Source organism: Oreochromis aureus, linkage group 7 (assembly GCF_013358895.1).
Source record: "Oreochromis aureus strain Israel breed Guangdong linkage group 7, ZZ_aureus, whole genome shotgun sequence".
Classification (NCBI taxonomy): Eukaryota; Metazoa; Chordata; class Actinopteri; order Cichliformes; family Cichlidae; genus Oreochromis; species Oreochromis aureus.
This window is the reverse complement of record NC_052948.1, coordinates 1172293-1188412: the sequence shown is the minus strand read 5'-3', so window position 1 is coordinate 1188412 and position 16120 is coordinate 1172293. Positions and strand designations below refer to the sequence as shown.

General features: G+C 42.0%; 1 protein-coding gene across 2 annotated transcripts in view; it reads left to right on the top strand.

Moving 5' to 3' along the window:
• The first annotated feature begins 721 nt into the window (after positions 1-721).
• The window catches only part of gnao1a (guanine nucleotide binding protein (G protein), alpha activating activity polypeptide O, a), a 92270-nt gene continuing 76871 nt past the window's right edge, over positions 722-16120 (top strand). For both annotated transcript variants that reach the window (XM_031738929.2, XM_031738930.2), the window contains exons 1-2: positions 722-1742; positions 2520-2562. In XM_031738929.2, the coding sequence (XP_031594789.2) occupies positions 1625-1742; positions 2520-2562 (161 nt within the window). In that variant the 5' untranslated portion in view covers positions 722-1624. The remainder of the gene's footprint in view (positions 1743-2519; positions 2563-16120) is intronic.

Sequence of the window (16120 nt, the reverse complement as noted above, 5' to 3'; positions counted from 1 at the left end):
TTTAATCTTGGATTAAATATTTGTTTGTAGGATGAAATCGTGATCATTGCTAACGCACTGGCCAGTCATTTTCTTTGCTAAAGAAACAAAAAAGCTAATTGTCTTTTTTGTTTGATGACCTTTGGTCACTCACAGATGTTTACCAGATGCTGAACATACGTGTTTGTGTTTACCGTAGCTGATTCATGCTCCACGTAGCTAAATGTTGTTGTTGTTGTTTTTAAATGATGCTTTAAATCAGGGGTGGGGGACTCCAGGCCTCGAGGGCCGGTGTCCTGCAGGTTTTAGGTGTGTCCTTGATCCAACGCAGCTGATTTAAATGGCTAAATGACCTCCTCAACGTGAGGCCTGGTAATGAACTAAGCATTTGATTCAGGTGTGTTGACCCAGGGTGAGATCTAAATGCTGCAGGACACCAGCCCTCGAGGCCTGGAGTTGGCCACCCCTGCTTTAAATTGTCCAACAAACTTTTGCCCTCTGAATTACAAAAAAGGGAATCCATCTGTCCTGTGCATCTCCTTCAGGGCCATTTACATACCTAAAAGGGACAACTTTCTTAAAAACTTGTGGTGGTAAAAATGAATATGCCTGTAAGGAGGTTGGGGGTACCAAATCATGAGTTTGCCTGGGGTATCAGAAAGGTTAGATCCAGCCCTGCATGTAACCACCGCACTGCTGTCTTTGGGAAGAGTCATAGAGATACTTCCAGATCAGTCCAAGTGTCTTATATAATGATGCCAGGACATTATTAGTGAAGAGAACTTCAGAGAACAGCTGCAGGATTAAAGAAATCTCATGCATTTGCAGCTTTATGCATCTGAAAATGAAATCTGTGTGCTCTATCGAGTATGAGATATCCATTTAGCCTTATTTTATGTGATTTTCTACGAGTAATCGGACCTATAGACTGATCAACCTCACCGTTAACTTAACCTGGAGTCTCTTTGGGTTTAACTGTTTCTGAAGCCCATGAAGGTACTATATACCAGTGCGCCACCAGGCCGCGCCACTGGGAGCGTGGATGTGCTCTCCCACATTTGTTTTTACAGCTCTGACGTCAGCAACCTGCAACTGAACGAATGAACTAACGGAGCACCGAGCCCCTACCGGAGCTACCGGGAGGCAGTAGTGTTACAGAGCGAGTCCCCGCCGCCGCCCGCCCCGGAGGAGCCAAACGGAAGAACCGAGCAATGCGCACCGCCGCCCAGTAACGCAGAATAGACGAGTGGAGAAGAAGAAGAAGAAGAAGAAGAAGGGAACCGTTATCGTGATTTACTAACGGAGGAAAAAAGAGAATAGAAAGACACGGACAACGGACGGACCAGCTCCAAGACCACGCGTGAGAAGCGACCAGCTGCGGAGGTTTTATCGTCTCGGTGTTGCGCTGTGGATCAAACCGAGCGGATCCCTGATTTCAATGCTTTAACGGTGCTTCTACCCGGCTGCCCAGAAAGAAACAGAGGGATCGTAGAGGGATCGAAGCCTGAGCAGAGAAAAGGGGGGCAATAAACCAGCGAAGGAAAGAAAAAGGATTTGCGGTTGAAGTTTCATTCATTCGTCTAATTATTGCGCTTTCTTCCGTGGATCCCGGTACCGATACTCTATCAAGCTGTGTTCTCTGACCATGGGATGTACTCTGAGCGCAGAGGAGAGGGCGGCTCTGGACCGGAGCAAAGCCATCGAGAAAAACCTGAAGGAGGACGGCCTCACCGCGGCCAAAGATGTTAAACTGCTGCTGCTCGGTAAGAGACTTGGCTTTAATGCCCTTCTCTTCGGCTGGTAGCGCCAGGGCTGAGAAATGAGACGCTGGGGCGGTGGAAAGGTGTGGTGTGTGTGCGTGTGTGCGCGCGCGTGTGGGTGGGTGTGGGTTGGTGGTGGAAAGAAATGATCACAATTGAAGGGTCGTGGTGGAAATAAAGAAAGAAAAGACAGAAACTGTCGACGTCTGTCACAAACTGTATTTAACAACAAGAACAAAGATTCGTTATGATTTTTTTTATTGTGCATTTGAAGGAACCCTTCCTTCCTATTGCATCATTTGGAAGCCACCTGCTTGAATACGATAACGGCAGATGGTCCAAATGTTTTAACGCACAATCAGTCAGTGTGTCCATAAAAGATGGCATCTACACCAGAGATGTTAGCTGCAGATGGAAGCCAAGGCGAAAAAATGGCAGCATGCAGCAGTGGAGGGCCCCGCACAGGCAGCTCTGCTTCATTGGTTTGGGATCGATTCATTGATTCTTTGCGCGAAATTAACCTCGAATGTTTAATCTCTCTGACTCTGTTGCAAGATGGAGGATGGAAGAGGCTGAGGAAGAAAGGCTTCGGCCACTTTGTCCATCTCTTATATCTCCACCCGCTGCTGCTGTGCTCATTCACATACCTCCCTGCCTCTCTCTCTCCTTCCTACCCCTCCTCTCTGACACTATATCTCCATCTTTCTCTCGAACACACACACACACACACACACACACACACACCCTGTTTATATTGTCTTCTTGTCTCTTATCCCTCAGGGGCTGGAGAGTCAGGGAAAAGCACCATCGTCAAACAGATGAAGTAAGTCTTTCATAACCACGTCTAATACACCTATAGTGTGCATGTGTGTCCCTTTTCTTATGCTTTACCCCCCACACACACACCAGTGCTGTACTCTTCCTAATTATATGTGCAGTTTTCAGAGTTGTCAGCCTAGTGTAACATTTTTATCTGATGCAAAAATGGATCCAGATTTAATGTTTACCAACTAAAAAAAATGAAAAACACAATTTTTAAAACATATAGTTGGCCTGGAGTTTCCAAGTTTGTGCATCTGCAAAAGGACGACTGTATAGTTTGACGGTTGCAGGATGAATCATTGGTTACGGTTGTGTTCACACAGATTCGGTGGGTTTTCTCACCCACTGCGGTGACTGGGTAAGTTATGGATTCACTGTCCATTTTAAAAGCACTGAACTGTTGTTTTGGGGGTTTTTTTTACTGTTAAATCCTGTAATAATACATTTTAGGAGGATTAGTTTGTGTATACACCAGGGAAATGCTGCTACCTGTTACCGTGGTTGAATGACTACCATCATTATATAATCATGATATTTTATTGAGTTTAAACACTTCATCCATTAGCAACTGACTCTAAAGTAATAAGTAACTATTCTGATTTTATTCTGTAATGTTTTTTTCAGGCTCTCAAATTATTTATTTATTTATATTTCCCCTGGTGGGAGTGGTTGGGACGAGGGTTATAGGGCATCATGGACCAGTAGCTGAAAACTGTGAAACGAGAAACTGAGTGCGACAATCTTTGACCCAAAATGTGACGTAGCCGTTTTAGTTCTGTAATATTTTTACTGAAACATTGTTTTACCCTGTTTGATGTGCTTTCGCATGTGAAGGATTACACAGTTACCAGATGTGAGTCCAGTGTAGCTGTGGCACATCTGGATTTCTCCTGTTGAGATTTAGTGCTGAGTTCAGTGGCTTAAAGTAAAGATTTCTTTCTTCTGTGGACTCACAACGATGTGCGTTATCATACTACCTTATGATACTACTAATGCTGTTTTTGTGTTTACAGTATTGCAGCAATAATCCTAATCTTTAGAATCTGTAATCCTGTTATGACATATGGTTTTCCATCAGTCTTCTCTGCTGGTGTATTTTAGCCGATAATAGGCTTTGGTTGTGCATGTATGGTGATGCATCACATGACGGACACGATTCAGTGGATCCAGATGAGCCTGTTGCTCAGCTGTTAATGGTCCTTCCAGCAATGGACCAGTCCTCCCAGTGGGTTCACTGGAGTCGTTGTATGCATTGGACTGATGTAAATCGTGCACTTATTAAAACTGGCGTTAATCCATTTACGTCTGAGTCTGTTGGTTTAATAGATTTATCTAGACGGTGCAGACAAGGTTGTTACTTTATATCCTTTATTACATAAGACAGCGTGGCTGTTTTTGACTTCTGCTCATCAATCGACACAATTTCCTGACAAAAAAGGTGCCAGTTAATGTTCTTCACATCATTCCTGCCACCTCCATGTGTCTGCTGTCTGGTTACAGTCTGCAAGAAGGGATGTCACATTGAAACTAGACGTAGTACACGCTATAAATTCCTGGTTTTATCCACTACGCTCTTATCAGGGGTCGTTCTATTTGTGGGTATTGAGCAGCGTGATGCAGCGTGACCACATCAGAGGCATTTTCAATGTGCCAAAAATGGACTACTGTATAAATTGTAAAATCAATTCGAGCATTTGTGTTTCTTTATAAACGATCTAAAACTTTTTTCAAAAGTGGCGGTCAGCGCCCTGCGAGGGAAGCCTTTTAGATGCTCTAGTGTTTCCTGAACTGTCAGAAACTCCTCGCTGTGTGCTTTCAACATCGGGGCGTGCCCGAGTGACCTGCTGCTGTTAGTGGGACTGCTTTCTTCACACAGCGAGGACAGAGACGAGTGGATTAGATTAAGGTTTAGATTTAACGGCGTGTCCACTGAGCTGCAGTGTGTCCGTGTCGCAGCTGTGTGTGTGTGATCTCAATGATTGGATGTTAGGAGTCTATTATAGCAGCACTTTGTATAATACAGCATAGACACAATAGTGTGCACCATGCACAGGTGAAGTCATTTAGGTCTGTGCCCGTTCTCCTTTAAAATGCAGATTATTGCTTTCCGATATGATGCAATCACTGAATGACAGTAGCTCATGACAACACAGCGATAACATCTCTGAGGGGAACGCAGGTGCTCGTCGGCGTGTGCGTGTTAGCGATAGTGGATTACATACAGCGGTGTGTGGATGACTAAGCTCTGATGGTGTGAAGCTACAGCATGGTCCACTGTAGGACTGCACTTCTGAGACAGTAAAGAGGAAGCAGGATGACAAACTGAGGAAGAAAATGTTTGACTGTGCAGAGATGGGGAACTGGTTTCAGAATCATGTGAATGACTGGATTGTGTGCATTTTTGCATAAATACGTACACGATGTTATCTCGTGTGTAATGTTTGGGCCGCCAACTCGAGGGACCTGGTCATGTGTTAACAGCATATCACTGTGTGTGTGTGTGTGTGTGTGTGTGTGTGTGTGTGCGTGCACGAGGAGACACCATCTGTTTATGGGGCCTGTGTGTGTTTAGACGTGTGCAAATGTTCTCTCGCTGCCCAGCTGGCAAACTGACCTCTCCAGCAGCGTTCACTGTTTGTGAGCATGTGAGAAAACTAATTTAATGTCGGGATATTTTCATATCATTAAACAGGAGCGAGGAAGAAGGCAGAGTGAGGAAGATATTAGAGGTTGTTGCCAGCGGTGTGATTAAGTACAGCCCTCTGTCCTGTCAGAGTGGCTGTGAGTAGGCTGCACTCTGCCCTGAAAGGCTTTGCTTTAGGGGCTGGAAGGGCAAACTCCAGAGATGGGTGTAAGGGTACCAGGAAATGGATTAATTATTTCTGGAGATGTAAGATTTATATTTTAAAGGTTTGCCTAATGACCTAGCAGCAGTTAAAGGATAAAATAGCAAAATCGTTGCTGAAACAAGTGGAATTTCCAGCAGTTTCAAATCATAGTGTTCAAGATCCAAACACTGCTGTTTTATAGCTGACACGCTGTGCTCGTGGACTTGGTGCATGTCACGGCCGCTTGATGCATTTTGCAATGCATAGCCTTTTTTTATTTTTGTAAACCATGTTTTTGGCCCTCAGGTACACAGATGTTTGAAATGACTCAAAGCGACTGCAGAGGTGTTACCAGCATGTATTTTGGCCCTTGTGTAGTCGTAAAGCCCCAGTTTAGCTGAGCTGTCATGCTTATCACACATTCTAATCACAAATTGGTCTGTAAAAAGAAAAATCATAAAGGAGTCATTCGTGACATCTTTTGACACTTTATTAAATGTCCGTGTAATTTCTCTTTCAATCATTGACAGTATACAACACATGTAAGCCCAGAATGTTAAACACATGAGTTAAATGCAGTTTATAGTCACAGAGTAACAGAGGAGGCCTGCATTGCTCACCTAATAAAGATGTTGTTGAGTAACTGACTTTTACCCAAACAGGGCAGAGACGCTCGTTTCATCATCCCTGCTTAGAAACGCTTAAAGCAGTGGGAATGTTAAGCTCGGGATAGCGACGTGCTCAAACAAACCAACATCAGTGATTGTTGGTTTTTGGTGTTTTTCTGTGGAGATTTATGCAGTAAAATGGTTATTCTGAAGTAGTTCATTCAACATGAAATATCAGTCCTGTGAATTTTGTATTGAATTAAACTGACGTGCAGAAAACTGTGAACTAAACTTGTATTAATTCATAAATCTTTGTCCAGTTATTTTGATTAGTGTGTTTTAGCATCAAAGCAGTTCAATCACTTATTCTCCGTGTGTGTGTGTGTGTGTGTGTCACACACACAATGCCTCCTTTTCTGTATTTCCCTCTCGTCTTTATCTCTGGCCTTCTCAGTCTGTGTATATGTGCTCTTGTGTCTTGCTGACACGATCGGAGGCGACTGGCCGAAGGGAGAACAAACGCCGTCCGTCCCTCGCGGCTGCACTGCTTCCCACAGGCTGTTCCCACCGTGTGTGTGTGGTTTCTCTCTCTAGAACACGAGATAATTAGGTTTAAGCCTCAGAAGAGGAGAATAGAAGGGGGAAGGGGAGCAAAACTGAGGAAAAAAAGATGGTGGTGTTTTGCTCAGAGAGGCAAAGGAGCGCCATAGATGGAAGGAGGCAGAATTTAATGAAGACAGAAAAATACCCAGCGCATAGAAACAGGGCAAAGAAGTGCAGTCTGCAAACAAGGCATAGAAAAGACTGAAATTCCAGGAGAAAATAGGAACTGTGACAGTGATGGAAACAAGGATGAAGTAGGAGACGTAATACAAGAAAGGAAAGAGGAAAGAACACAAAGAGCGAGGAGGAGAGTCCCAGGGACAACACGCTGAAGCAATGAGGCAGGAGAATTCAATTTCTTCTTTCTCAAAGGACAGAAAAGTGTTGTGGGAGTGTGAAAGGAAACAGGATAGGAGAGAAGAGGGTGCAGCGATATACGAGGAGGGAGGATGAGTGTGAATCAGACTGGGAAGGTAAGAGGAGGAAGATGAAGACATTTTGAGCTACAGAGGAGAGATCAGCAAGTGAAACAACATGTTCTCACTTATTCAGCAAGCTAGAAGAAGTGACAAAGAGAGTCAAGGACAAAGAGCAAAGAGCACTTCTCTCCTGGACTCTGCTCTCCTTGATAATTATTAGCTGCCTTTTTCTGAGACGCTCAGACTCCAGCAGAGAAACTGGACTGCAGAGAGCAGGCGCAACTCGTGCTGGCACCAACTCCAGTGTCGCATGGAGAGGCCGTCTACAACTGGTCGTCCGAAACGGTCCGTCAGCTAGATAGTCATCCTTCATTGGCCAAATGTAGCCATGGGCGTGCTCTTTACTGGAATGATTTGATTGGTTGCCTCAGTGAGTCATGATCTAACAGCAGGCTCATCATAGCTGTGCATGCATGTGATGCCCTTTTTGTTTAGTGTCTCAATCAGATTTGCATGTTGTAAATAGTCAAATTTGAACTCGGCTATCAAAACGTTATCTGTGCATGCACGCTGAGACACCTACTTCTTATCCCAGGTGAGGAAACTTCAGCACTTCCTTTTTTTTGTCTCCTCCCTTGAACTCACCTTGTTCACAGTAATCTTCAGTTGTTCTTATTTCCATGCTGTAAGTCAGTCTCAGTGTTCTTCCAGTTTACAGACTGATGCCTAAATATCAGACCTTTAAAAGTTGATCAATTCCACTTGGATCAATTCCACTTGGAAATCACTCGTCCTCATTGTTTATCTTCTGTACAACATTATTCAAATATCAAATTATTTCAAACATCCCAGAAAGGCTCCTCACTCAGCCTGTGTGATTTATGTGAAATTTGTTTTACTGATTTTAGTTCAATCAGACTTTCACGTCTGTTCATCCAGCCTGTTTCTGTCATTGGTGTTCCTTTCCTCGCCTCCACACACTACCCTGACAGAAGTACAACATTATTCAAATATCAAAGGCAAACATGTTTGTTTGATCCAATCAGACTAACATCTTGTGAAACCAAATCTGTGCGAGAAGAATCTTCCAAAATAAAATGAGTCAAAAAGGTGCCTTTTTCTACTCGATGTCTGCTGCGGGGTGTTTATGTGAGCATCCAATAGTTAATTGGTATAAAATCAACTGGTGACATCAAAAACTAGTGATCTTTATAAAAGAGCTCTTCATAAAATCCCTCTTGTTGCCCCGTGCAGACAGAGATCTTGGTATAGTCACACGTTTTTCCCCTTTTTTTTTTTATTTGGTCGTTTTTATCTGCAGCTAATTGTGCAGCAGCTTTATTACTCAGATAACACAACAAGCTCTTTGAATATTCTGCAAATCTTTCTGTGTTTATTGTCCTACCCGTCCTCCATTTCATTTTTATTATATTAAAGTCATGCGCACACACACGTGCAAAAACATTCCCCTCTAGTCCGTCTTAATCCTTCAAGCTCGGGTCCTCTACCAGAGGCCTGGGAGCTTCAGGGTCCTGCACAGTATCTCAGCTGTCCCTAGGACTGCGCTCTTCTGGACAGAGATCTCCGATGTTGTTCTTGGGATTCCTTGTTTACTTGCTTAAGTAATGCTCCTGGGAGGTTGTTCAGAACGCTGCTGGGCTTCACTCACAAACACTCCCATGCATCTTGATTCAGTCACTGGGACCACTGTTACTTTCACCCCTGCACATCTTCTCCAACATACTTAAGTGATCTTCTTCTTTCTTATCACTGCAGCAGGTTGATATATGTGTGTGTGTTAAAAACAAAAGGTGACAGAGCGTATGTATATATAGACTCTATATATATATAGATCTGTGGATATATGTCTTTATAAAGCAGTTAAAAACCTTATTTAAACTATATATATATATATCTGTTTTCTGCCTCTGTATATATATATATATATATATATATATATATATATATATATATATATATATATATATATATATATATATATATATATATATATATATATATATATATATATATATATATATATATATATATATATATATATATATATATATATATATATATATATATATATATATATATATATATATATATATATATATATATATATATATATATATATATATATATATATATATAGATAGATGTATATAGAGAGAGAGACATAGATAGATATGTATGTATATATGTGTGTGTGTGTGTGTATATATATATATATATATAGAGAGAGAGAGAGAGAGAGATATATGCATGTAGATTTTCTCTCTATCTTGGTCTGGATCATTTGTATAAAGCCAGGTCATTATGACTGTGTGTGTGGTCTGTGTGCGCTAATCAGGGCTTCTTATAAGAAACAAAGGTCTTTTGTTATAGGGAATTGTGTGTTTGTGTGCAGTTACACACACTTGAAAGTGTCTTTTTTCTTGGTGCTTTTGTTTGTGTGGCTTTTTTTCCATGTGTGTTAGAGCTATTTGGCAGATTTCATGTCAGTTCAGTGCACTGCGAGACAATGGAGTCTTGTTACAATGACCACACTCAGCTGATATAAAGTCAGCTGAGTGTGGCTGTGTAGCTGAATGAGTGTCTGGTTAAATGCATGTTTGTAATTTTGGATTTGTATCATAGCTAACTCAGAGCAGACATACACAGTAATACAAAAAATGCAAATATTCCCACGGGACTGTGGACTATAACATATACGAGGTTCAGTTTTTTATTCAGTTTAATCCAAGTATGTTGCATTAAATTGTAAAATATTTGACTTTTTTTTTCCTTTCATGTTTATTTTACTAGCAAAATACAAAGTGATGAAGTAAAACTTGACAAGGAGTATATAGATGTGCATATATACGTACAACAGCAGTCAGCTAATTAATTATCCAAAATATTCATCTGGTTAAAATAAATGAAGCGTCACAGTTTTAGACTCAGTTTTTGCAGAGAAGCCATCTCCAGGAGTTCTGATATTTGGATACGTATCATTAACATGAACATTTAAACTTCTGCTCCCGCTGGAAAAACCAAAGTCACTTAAAGCTCGCGTAGCATTGTGTTTATCTACTGAAATGATTGAAATAAAGAGACCTTTTTGAAATAAGAAGACAAATAGCAGCAGTATTTTGCTGTCTCTGTCAGGCCTGTCTGGGGTTCAGGTGTGCCTATTTTCTTTTCATTTGTTTCTACTCCATCGGCCTGTCTGTTGCTCCATCAGTAAGTCATCAATATTGACACAGGAGAGGTAACCTGAACATTTTCATTTATATCAGAGGTGAGCTACTGTCACTGATGACACAGTAGCAGCAGTAGTGACACAGCATGTGTCAAATGGAAGCATAAAAGTAGCCCAGGTTGTGTTTCCACTGAAAACTTTAGTTACATAACTGTGTATTTAACACTTTAACAAAAACTAAAATAACCGGAGCCGGCAAATTGCATAACACAACTGACATTTTTCTTCTACCTGAGCTGTGTATTGGGTCGAGCTTTTAACCGGCTGTTTAAAGGGCTGCTTGTGGGTAAGGCTGCTTTAGCTGCCTGCTTTGAGCTGTCAACCAATAAGCTGTCAGGCTAATACAGAGGCCCACATCTGAGTCTGCCCCAAGGCCACTTCCTGTGCCTTGCCCCTGGTCTTTCTCCCAGCTTTCCTGTCTTCTCACTACTGTCCCATCAAATAAAGGCTAAAAGCAGTGCAGCGGCAGAAGTAATATCCATTGACCGTTTGTTCTTCCTGTCATATATAGTGCAACTAACGAGTGCTCCAGCAATGCTCAGTTGAGTCATTTGTTTACTTTTGGGTTGCACATCACCAGCTGCTAGCATCTCCTCCTTCTTAGCCTGGTTGTACTCAATGGTGTATTTGTGCCTCGCGTGATAAAACAAGTGTGTCGTTTCAACCTTCAGCAAGCAGGAACTATTTTCTTGCATATTTTCCAAAGGATCAGATTGGAAATGGCAAAAAAAACAACTCACAGAAAACAGGTGAAGCTTTCCCAGGGTGGTGTCTCTGAGGGTCAGCATGTGTTTGTCGTGGGCTGTGGAAGTGCTGTGCACCTGAAATTCACACAGCTGACAGTTAAACCACAGCAGTGTCGTTTGATAAGCTCGTGAGCCGCTGTTACAAAATGGTCGAAACACTGGGCTAGATATGACTGCAAATGTCAGCAGCTGTATCACTGATTCATTCATCTTCTGAACCACTTTAGTGTTACGGCGATGGCCTGAAGCCTGTCCCAGCTGTCACTGGGCAAGAGGCAGAGTACACCATGACCGATTAGCATTTTAACACCGGGCTGACACAGAGGGAAAGAAAAGAAAATTTCACTCTTCTATTCACACCTCGTGCCAGTTTACCATCACCAGTTAGCCCAATAAGCTGTCTTTGGACAGTGGGAGGAAACCAGAGTCCCCCGAGAGAACCTGAGAGGCAAGCACAGGATTAACATGCAGACTGGTGCAGGGCTGCCAGTGTGTTTGCTGTTTGTGCTGATCGCTGGATCCTGAATGAGTGAATGACAGGTCGCACTGATTGAAACTGAATTACAAGGTTTTTGTGCAACATGCTGGGTGTGACTCTGTGAAGCCGTCGGCAACTGTTAATTAGGCAATGGTTACGACACGGTACCACTGCAATGGTTGCACTAAGTTTTGCAAAGACAGCGTGCGTGTGTGCGTGTGTGTGTGAGCATTCTTGTTCCACTCCAGAAATCAGTCACTGGGGAGGGAGAAAGGGTGTGTAATGCATCAGCCCCGTGGTTTTAATTAATAGTTAATTGCAAATGGAAAATTAAAGGGAACGAGAACGAGAGGAGTGAAAAAAGAAGAAGAAGAAATAATTAGGTATGAGGAGCGAGGCAAGTCGGAGGAGAACATGACATGGCAGCGTGGGGGAGAGGAGAGAGAGATACAGGAGGAAGGGATGAAAGAGGAGTTGGCAGATAAAGATAACAGGTGACAGTGAAACAGAGAGATAATGGCAGATAGATTTAATGAGGTCTCCCTAGATGTATTACTGAACTGTAATTATTCTGCTCGCCTGTCTGAGCTTACATGCATGTGTATGTGGTTCCTAACATCCCCTCTGAACCTACAGACTGTGTCTCTTGGCACCAGAGCTCTCCATTAGCACCTGAGCAAACCTGGACCAGGAGGCCTCCTCTCCAGCTCTGCAATGGTTAGAACCAAATCCTGAAGAAGTATGTTAGCCTCTAATAAGCCGGTCGTATAGGGCGAACGTTGTGGTTCAACACTGCATGAAGAGTATAAATGTGAAAATGTGTCAGGCTTTTCTTTCTCTCTGTTTCTGAATAAACCTTCAGGTGCTGCGAACATTAATCTGGTGTTATCGAATACAGTCGGATGGATCATGCTCTTAGACAGGTCACTGTCTATTACACACTGTGTATTACTTTGGATATCATTAGGATTAGTTGGTGGTCTGCAGACCAGTTTACAGCCTCGGTAGCGTTCCTGTGAGGCTTCACTGGAACAAATGCTGCTCCAAAAAACAAGAAAAAAATGTTTTAATACGAGATATTTCTGCTTGAAATAAGTTAAAAAAATCTGCCAGTGGAGCAAGTCAAACTTCAGTATATTAAGCCTCGAAACTAGCTGGAAAAACTCATTCTTAGCTATATTTGACTAGTGTTGTGAAGGTTTGCGTCTCATAATAAGTTCGTGGTGCTCAAAAGTAGCATTTTTTTTTTTAAACCTTCCAACATCATCATCTTGGTTTTAAGTGTATAAAACTTCTTTTCTGTTTTAAAACTGTGACGCTGTTCTAGATTTGAGTCCAACACCTCACTTAAAATAAGTCGTAATTCTCCATTTCTGGTGCGTTTACCTTTCTATAAGCCATACAGCTTTGTGTCTTATTGGAAGTGTGATGAGATATTTTGACTAGAAATTAAACAAAAATACTTGGTAACATTTTGAGTTTTTGCAGTGTTTACTTTAAGCTAAACATGAGATTTCAATACCTGCATCCATAAAACTGAATTATTAGTTTTATTAATGCTTTTCATATATTTTAAGTACAGTGTTTGTTGCTCTGGACATTGATGGTTAACTGGTGCAGCATTTGCTCCGTACTGAATTATCACAGCTCCTGCATGTAAAACTGTTGTGGCTCTTCTATCTATGAGGGGCCGTACAAGCCAAAATTCATTCTTTCACTCTCACACACATACATTTTCATTTATGCATTCCTACATTTTGCTCTCATTTACGTATGTATGTAAGAAGAGAATGCATACATGTCAGAAGAAAATATATGTATGCAAGAGAATAATGTATGTGAATGAAAGAGTATAGTGGAAACGGAAGGCTGGGTGTCTGTACCGCTGTGATTGGCTGAGAAGCACGCGCGGGTCACTTTCAAGTGTCTGACAGCATGGAGGGGAGAAGAAACTCGAGTTCTTCAGCGAGCTATCGGGTGTTAAGAAATATTTTATCATCTCCTGAAACGGTCACATCGTTGTCCTCGTCACTTGATCGAGATGGGACGGGCTCAACTTTTTTTTACGTGCGCTCAGAATAGTGGCACAAAAAATAACGCCACAGTAACCCACCAGCTGACCGGGTGATCACTGGGTTAAACATAATATATAAAGCTCAACTGACAAAAATCACCGACTACACCACCAGGTATTATAGGAAAACCATAAAGCCAAACGCTGTTGTGACAGTGATGTACAGTCTTGTTGGTATATATGCATGATTTGTATCACCTTCATGTTTCCAAACCGATACCATGAGCAGCAGCTTTTACAGCTCTGGCTCCAGCAAACATCAGCTGATACTAGAAATTAATTTTAAATAAATTCTAACAGCTTATCAAGCTTGAACGTGCTGCTGTTGTTTAGCGCGACATCCGCTGGTTTCCTCTTTCTGGCGCAAAGTGGGAGATAAACAAACAAGAAAGACGATCAGCTGATCATTGATCGGTTTCATGATTGAAGTAGCAACAGGAGAGGGAGGGAGGGGAGAGAACGAGGGAGAAGAGGCAGCTGTGCAACGTGAAGACAGAATAACTCCAGCTTCTTTTTTTCATTCTAGCTGAAGTACGGGACTAATCGCGTTGTTTTCCTCTCAATACGGATGTATTGTAATTGGTCCAGCCAGAGTTGATCATGACCAATTGGCTAATCCACCACCTTTCATTGTTTATACCATTACAAAACAAACAAACATAAGAATGAAAATCACCATCTGTTATATTGTGGTTTTGTGGCACAATATAACAGCGCGCACACAAAAGAGTTGAGCTCGGCAGAAATGTTGAGAGCGTGAGCGCAAATACAAAAACTGAGCGAGAGGGGCTGCTATTGTATGTGTGTATGGATAATAGCAAACACTGAAATACATTTTTTGCACGCGGCAATGAATTTTGTTCGCTCAAATTCAGCTTTTCTTCGCTCAAAATAAATTTCTCCTCAAAATGCAACACTTGCACCTGCAAACTTTTTTTTACGCATGAAATTTTTTTACGTGCGCTCAGAATAGTGGGACAAAAATAAGGCCATAGGTAACAGGCATCTCCGAAAATGTTAGAGCACTTATGGAAATATGTGATGTCTTGATGAATCAAGCAGATATTTGAAGTTTACACAGCACCATTCTCGCATGAAAATATCTTAAAAGTTTATTTTGTGACCTATGGCGTTATTTTTGTGCCACAAACCAGCCAATCACAGACTTGGATGCAAAATATCTGATTGGCTGTTCTGGTCTCCAATCGGCTCGAAATGACGAAATGCAATATCCCAGAATCCATTTCATCCAAAACTCAAACGAGGCAGTGGCAGAGAAGCACAGAGTGGCGGAGTTTGAAATATTACTCTTTCTGGGTTACTGTGGCGTTATTTTGTGCCACTATTCTGAGCGCATACAGCCCGTCCCATCTCGATCAAGTGACGAGGACAACGATGTGACCGTTTCAGGAGATGATAAAATATTTCTTAACACCCCGATAGCTCGCTGAAGAACTCGAGTTTCTTCTCCCCCCTCCATGCTGTCAGACACTTGAAAGTGACCCGCGCGTGCTTCTCAGCCAATCACAGCGGTACAGACACCCAGCCTTCCGTTTCCACTATACTCTTTCATTCACATACATTATTCTCTTGCATACATATATTTTCTTCTGACATGTATGCATTCTCTTCTTACATACATGTATTATTTGTGAGATTAAATGCATACTGAATGCATGTAAATGAGAACAAAATGTAGGAATGCATAAATGAAAATGTATGTATGTGAGAGTGAAAGAATGAATTTTGGCTTGTACGGCCCCTCATATCTATCCTGTCCACACTTACATTCTCCTATAACTCTATTCGTAAGGCTCACATTTAGGTTATGTTATATAACATATGATGCTACTATACTCACTGGCCACTTTGACATACAAGCGTTTTCAACTGTATGTGAATGCAGATATCTAATCAGCCAATCCCATTCAGCAACTCAATACATACAGGCATGTAGATGTGGTGGAGATGTTGACAGAGGTCAGAGGAGAATGGCCAGGCAACACTGAGGTGTGCAGAAGAGCACCTTGTTGAGTCAGTGCCATGAAACATTAAGGCAACAGGGGATCCAACCAGGCACTAGCGAGGTGTACCTAATAAGGTGGCCGGTGAGTGCATAAGGCTCGTCAGTATTTATTGTGCTCTCATCATCTGTATCACTCAACATCTCCAGAGCAGAAACAATCTCGACCGTTTTTTCCAGCTGCAGTCACATTTGGAACACACTCGTCACCGTTGGTTCTCCTTCATCGACCATGAAAAACAAGAACGGGGAAGGACTCGAGGTCTACACACCTAAATAATGGTAGAAGAGAATGCTGCGCAGTTTTTGTAACAAGCAACAATAGAAGCAGTTACAGGGGAAAAACCCAGAGTGAGCACAAAGCTAAAGATTACAACAGCCTTCAAGAAAAGTCCCGTGATGAACAGAAAACATCCAGATGTTTATCTGACGCTGTCGGACGATTTAGAAAAACAATCTGCAAACGCAGCCTTACTACATAACACTACATAAAACATCAACGCAGCGCTCCAGCTGGACTGTAAATGACTAAG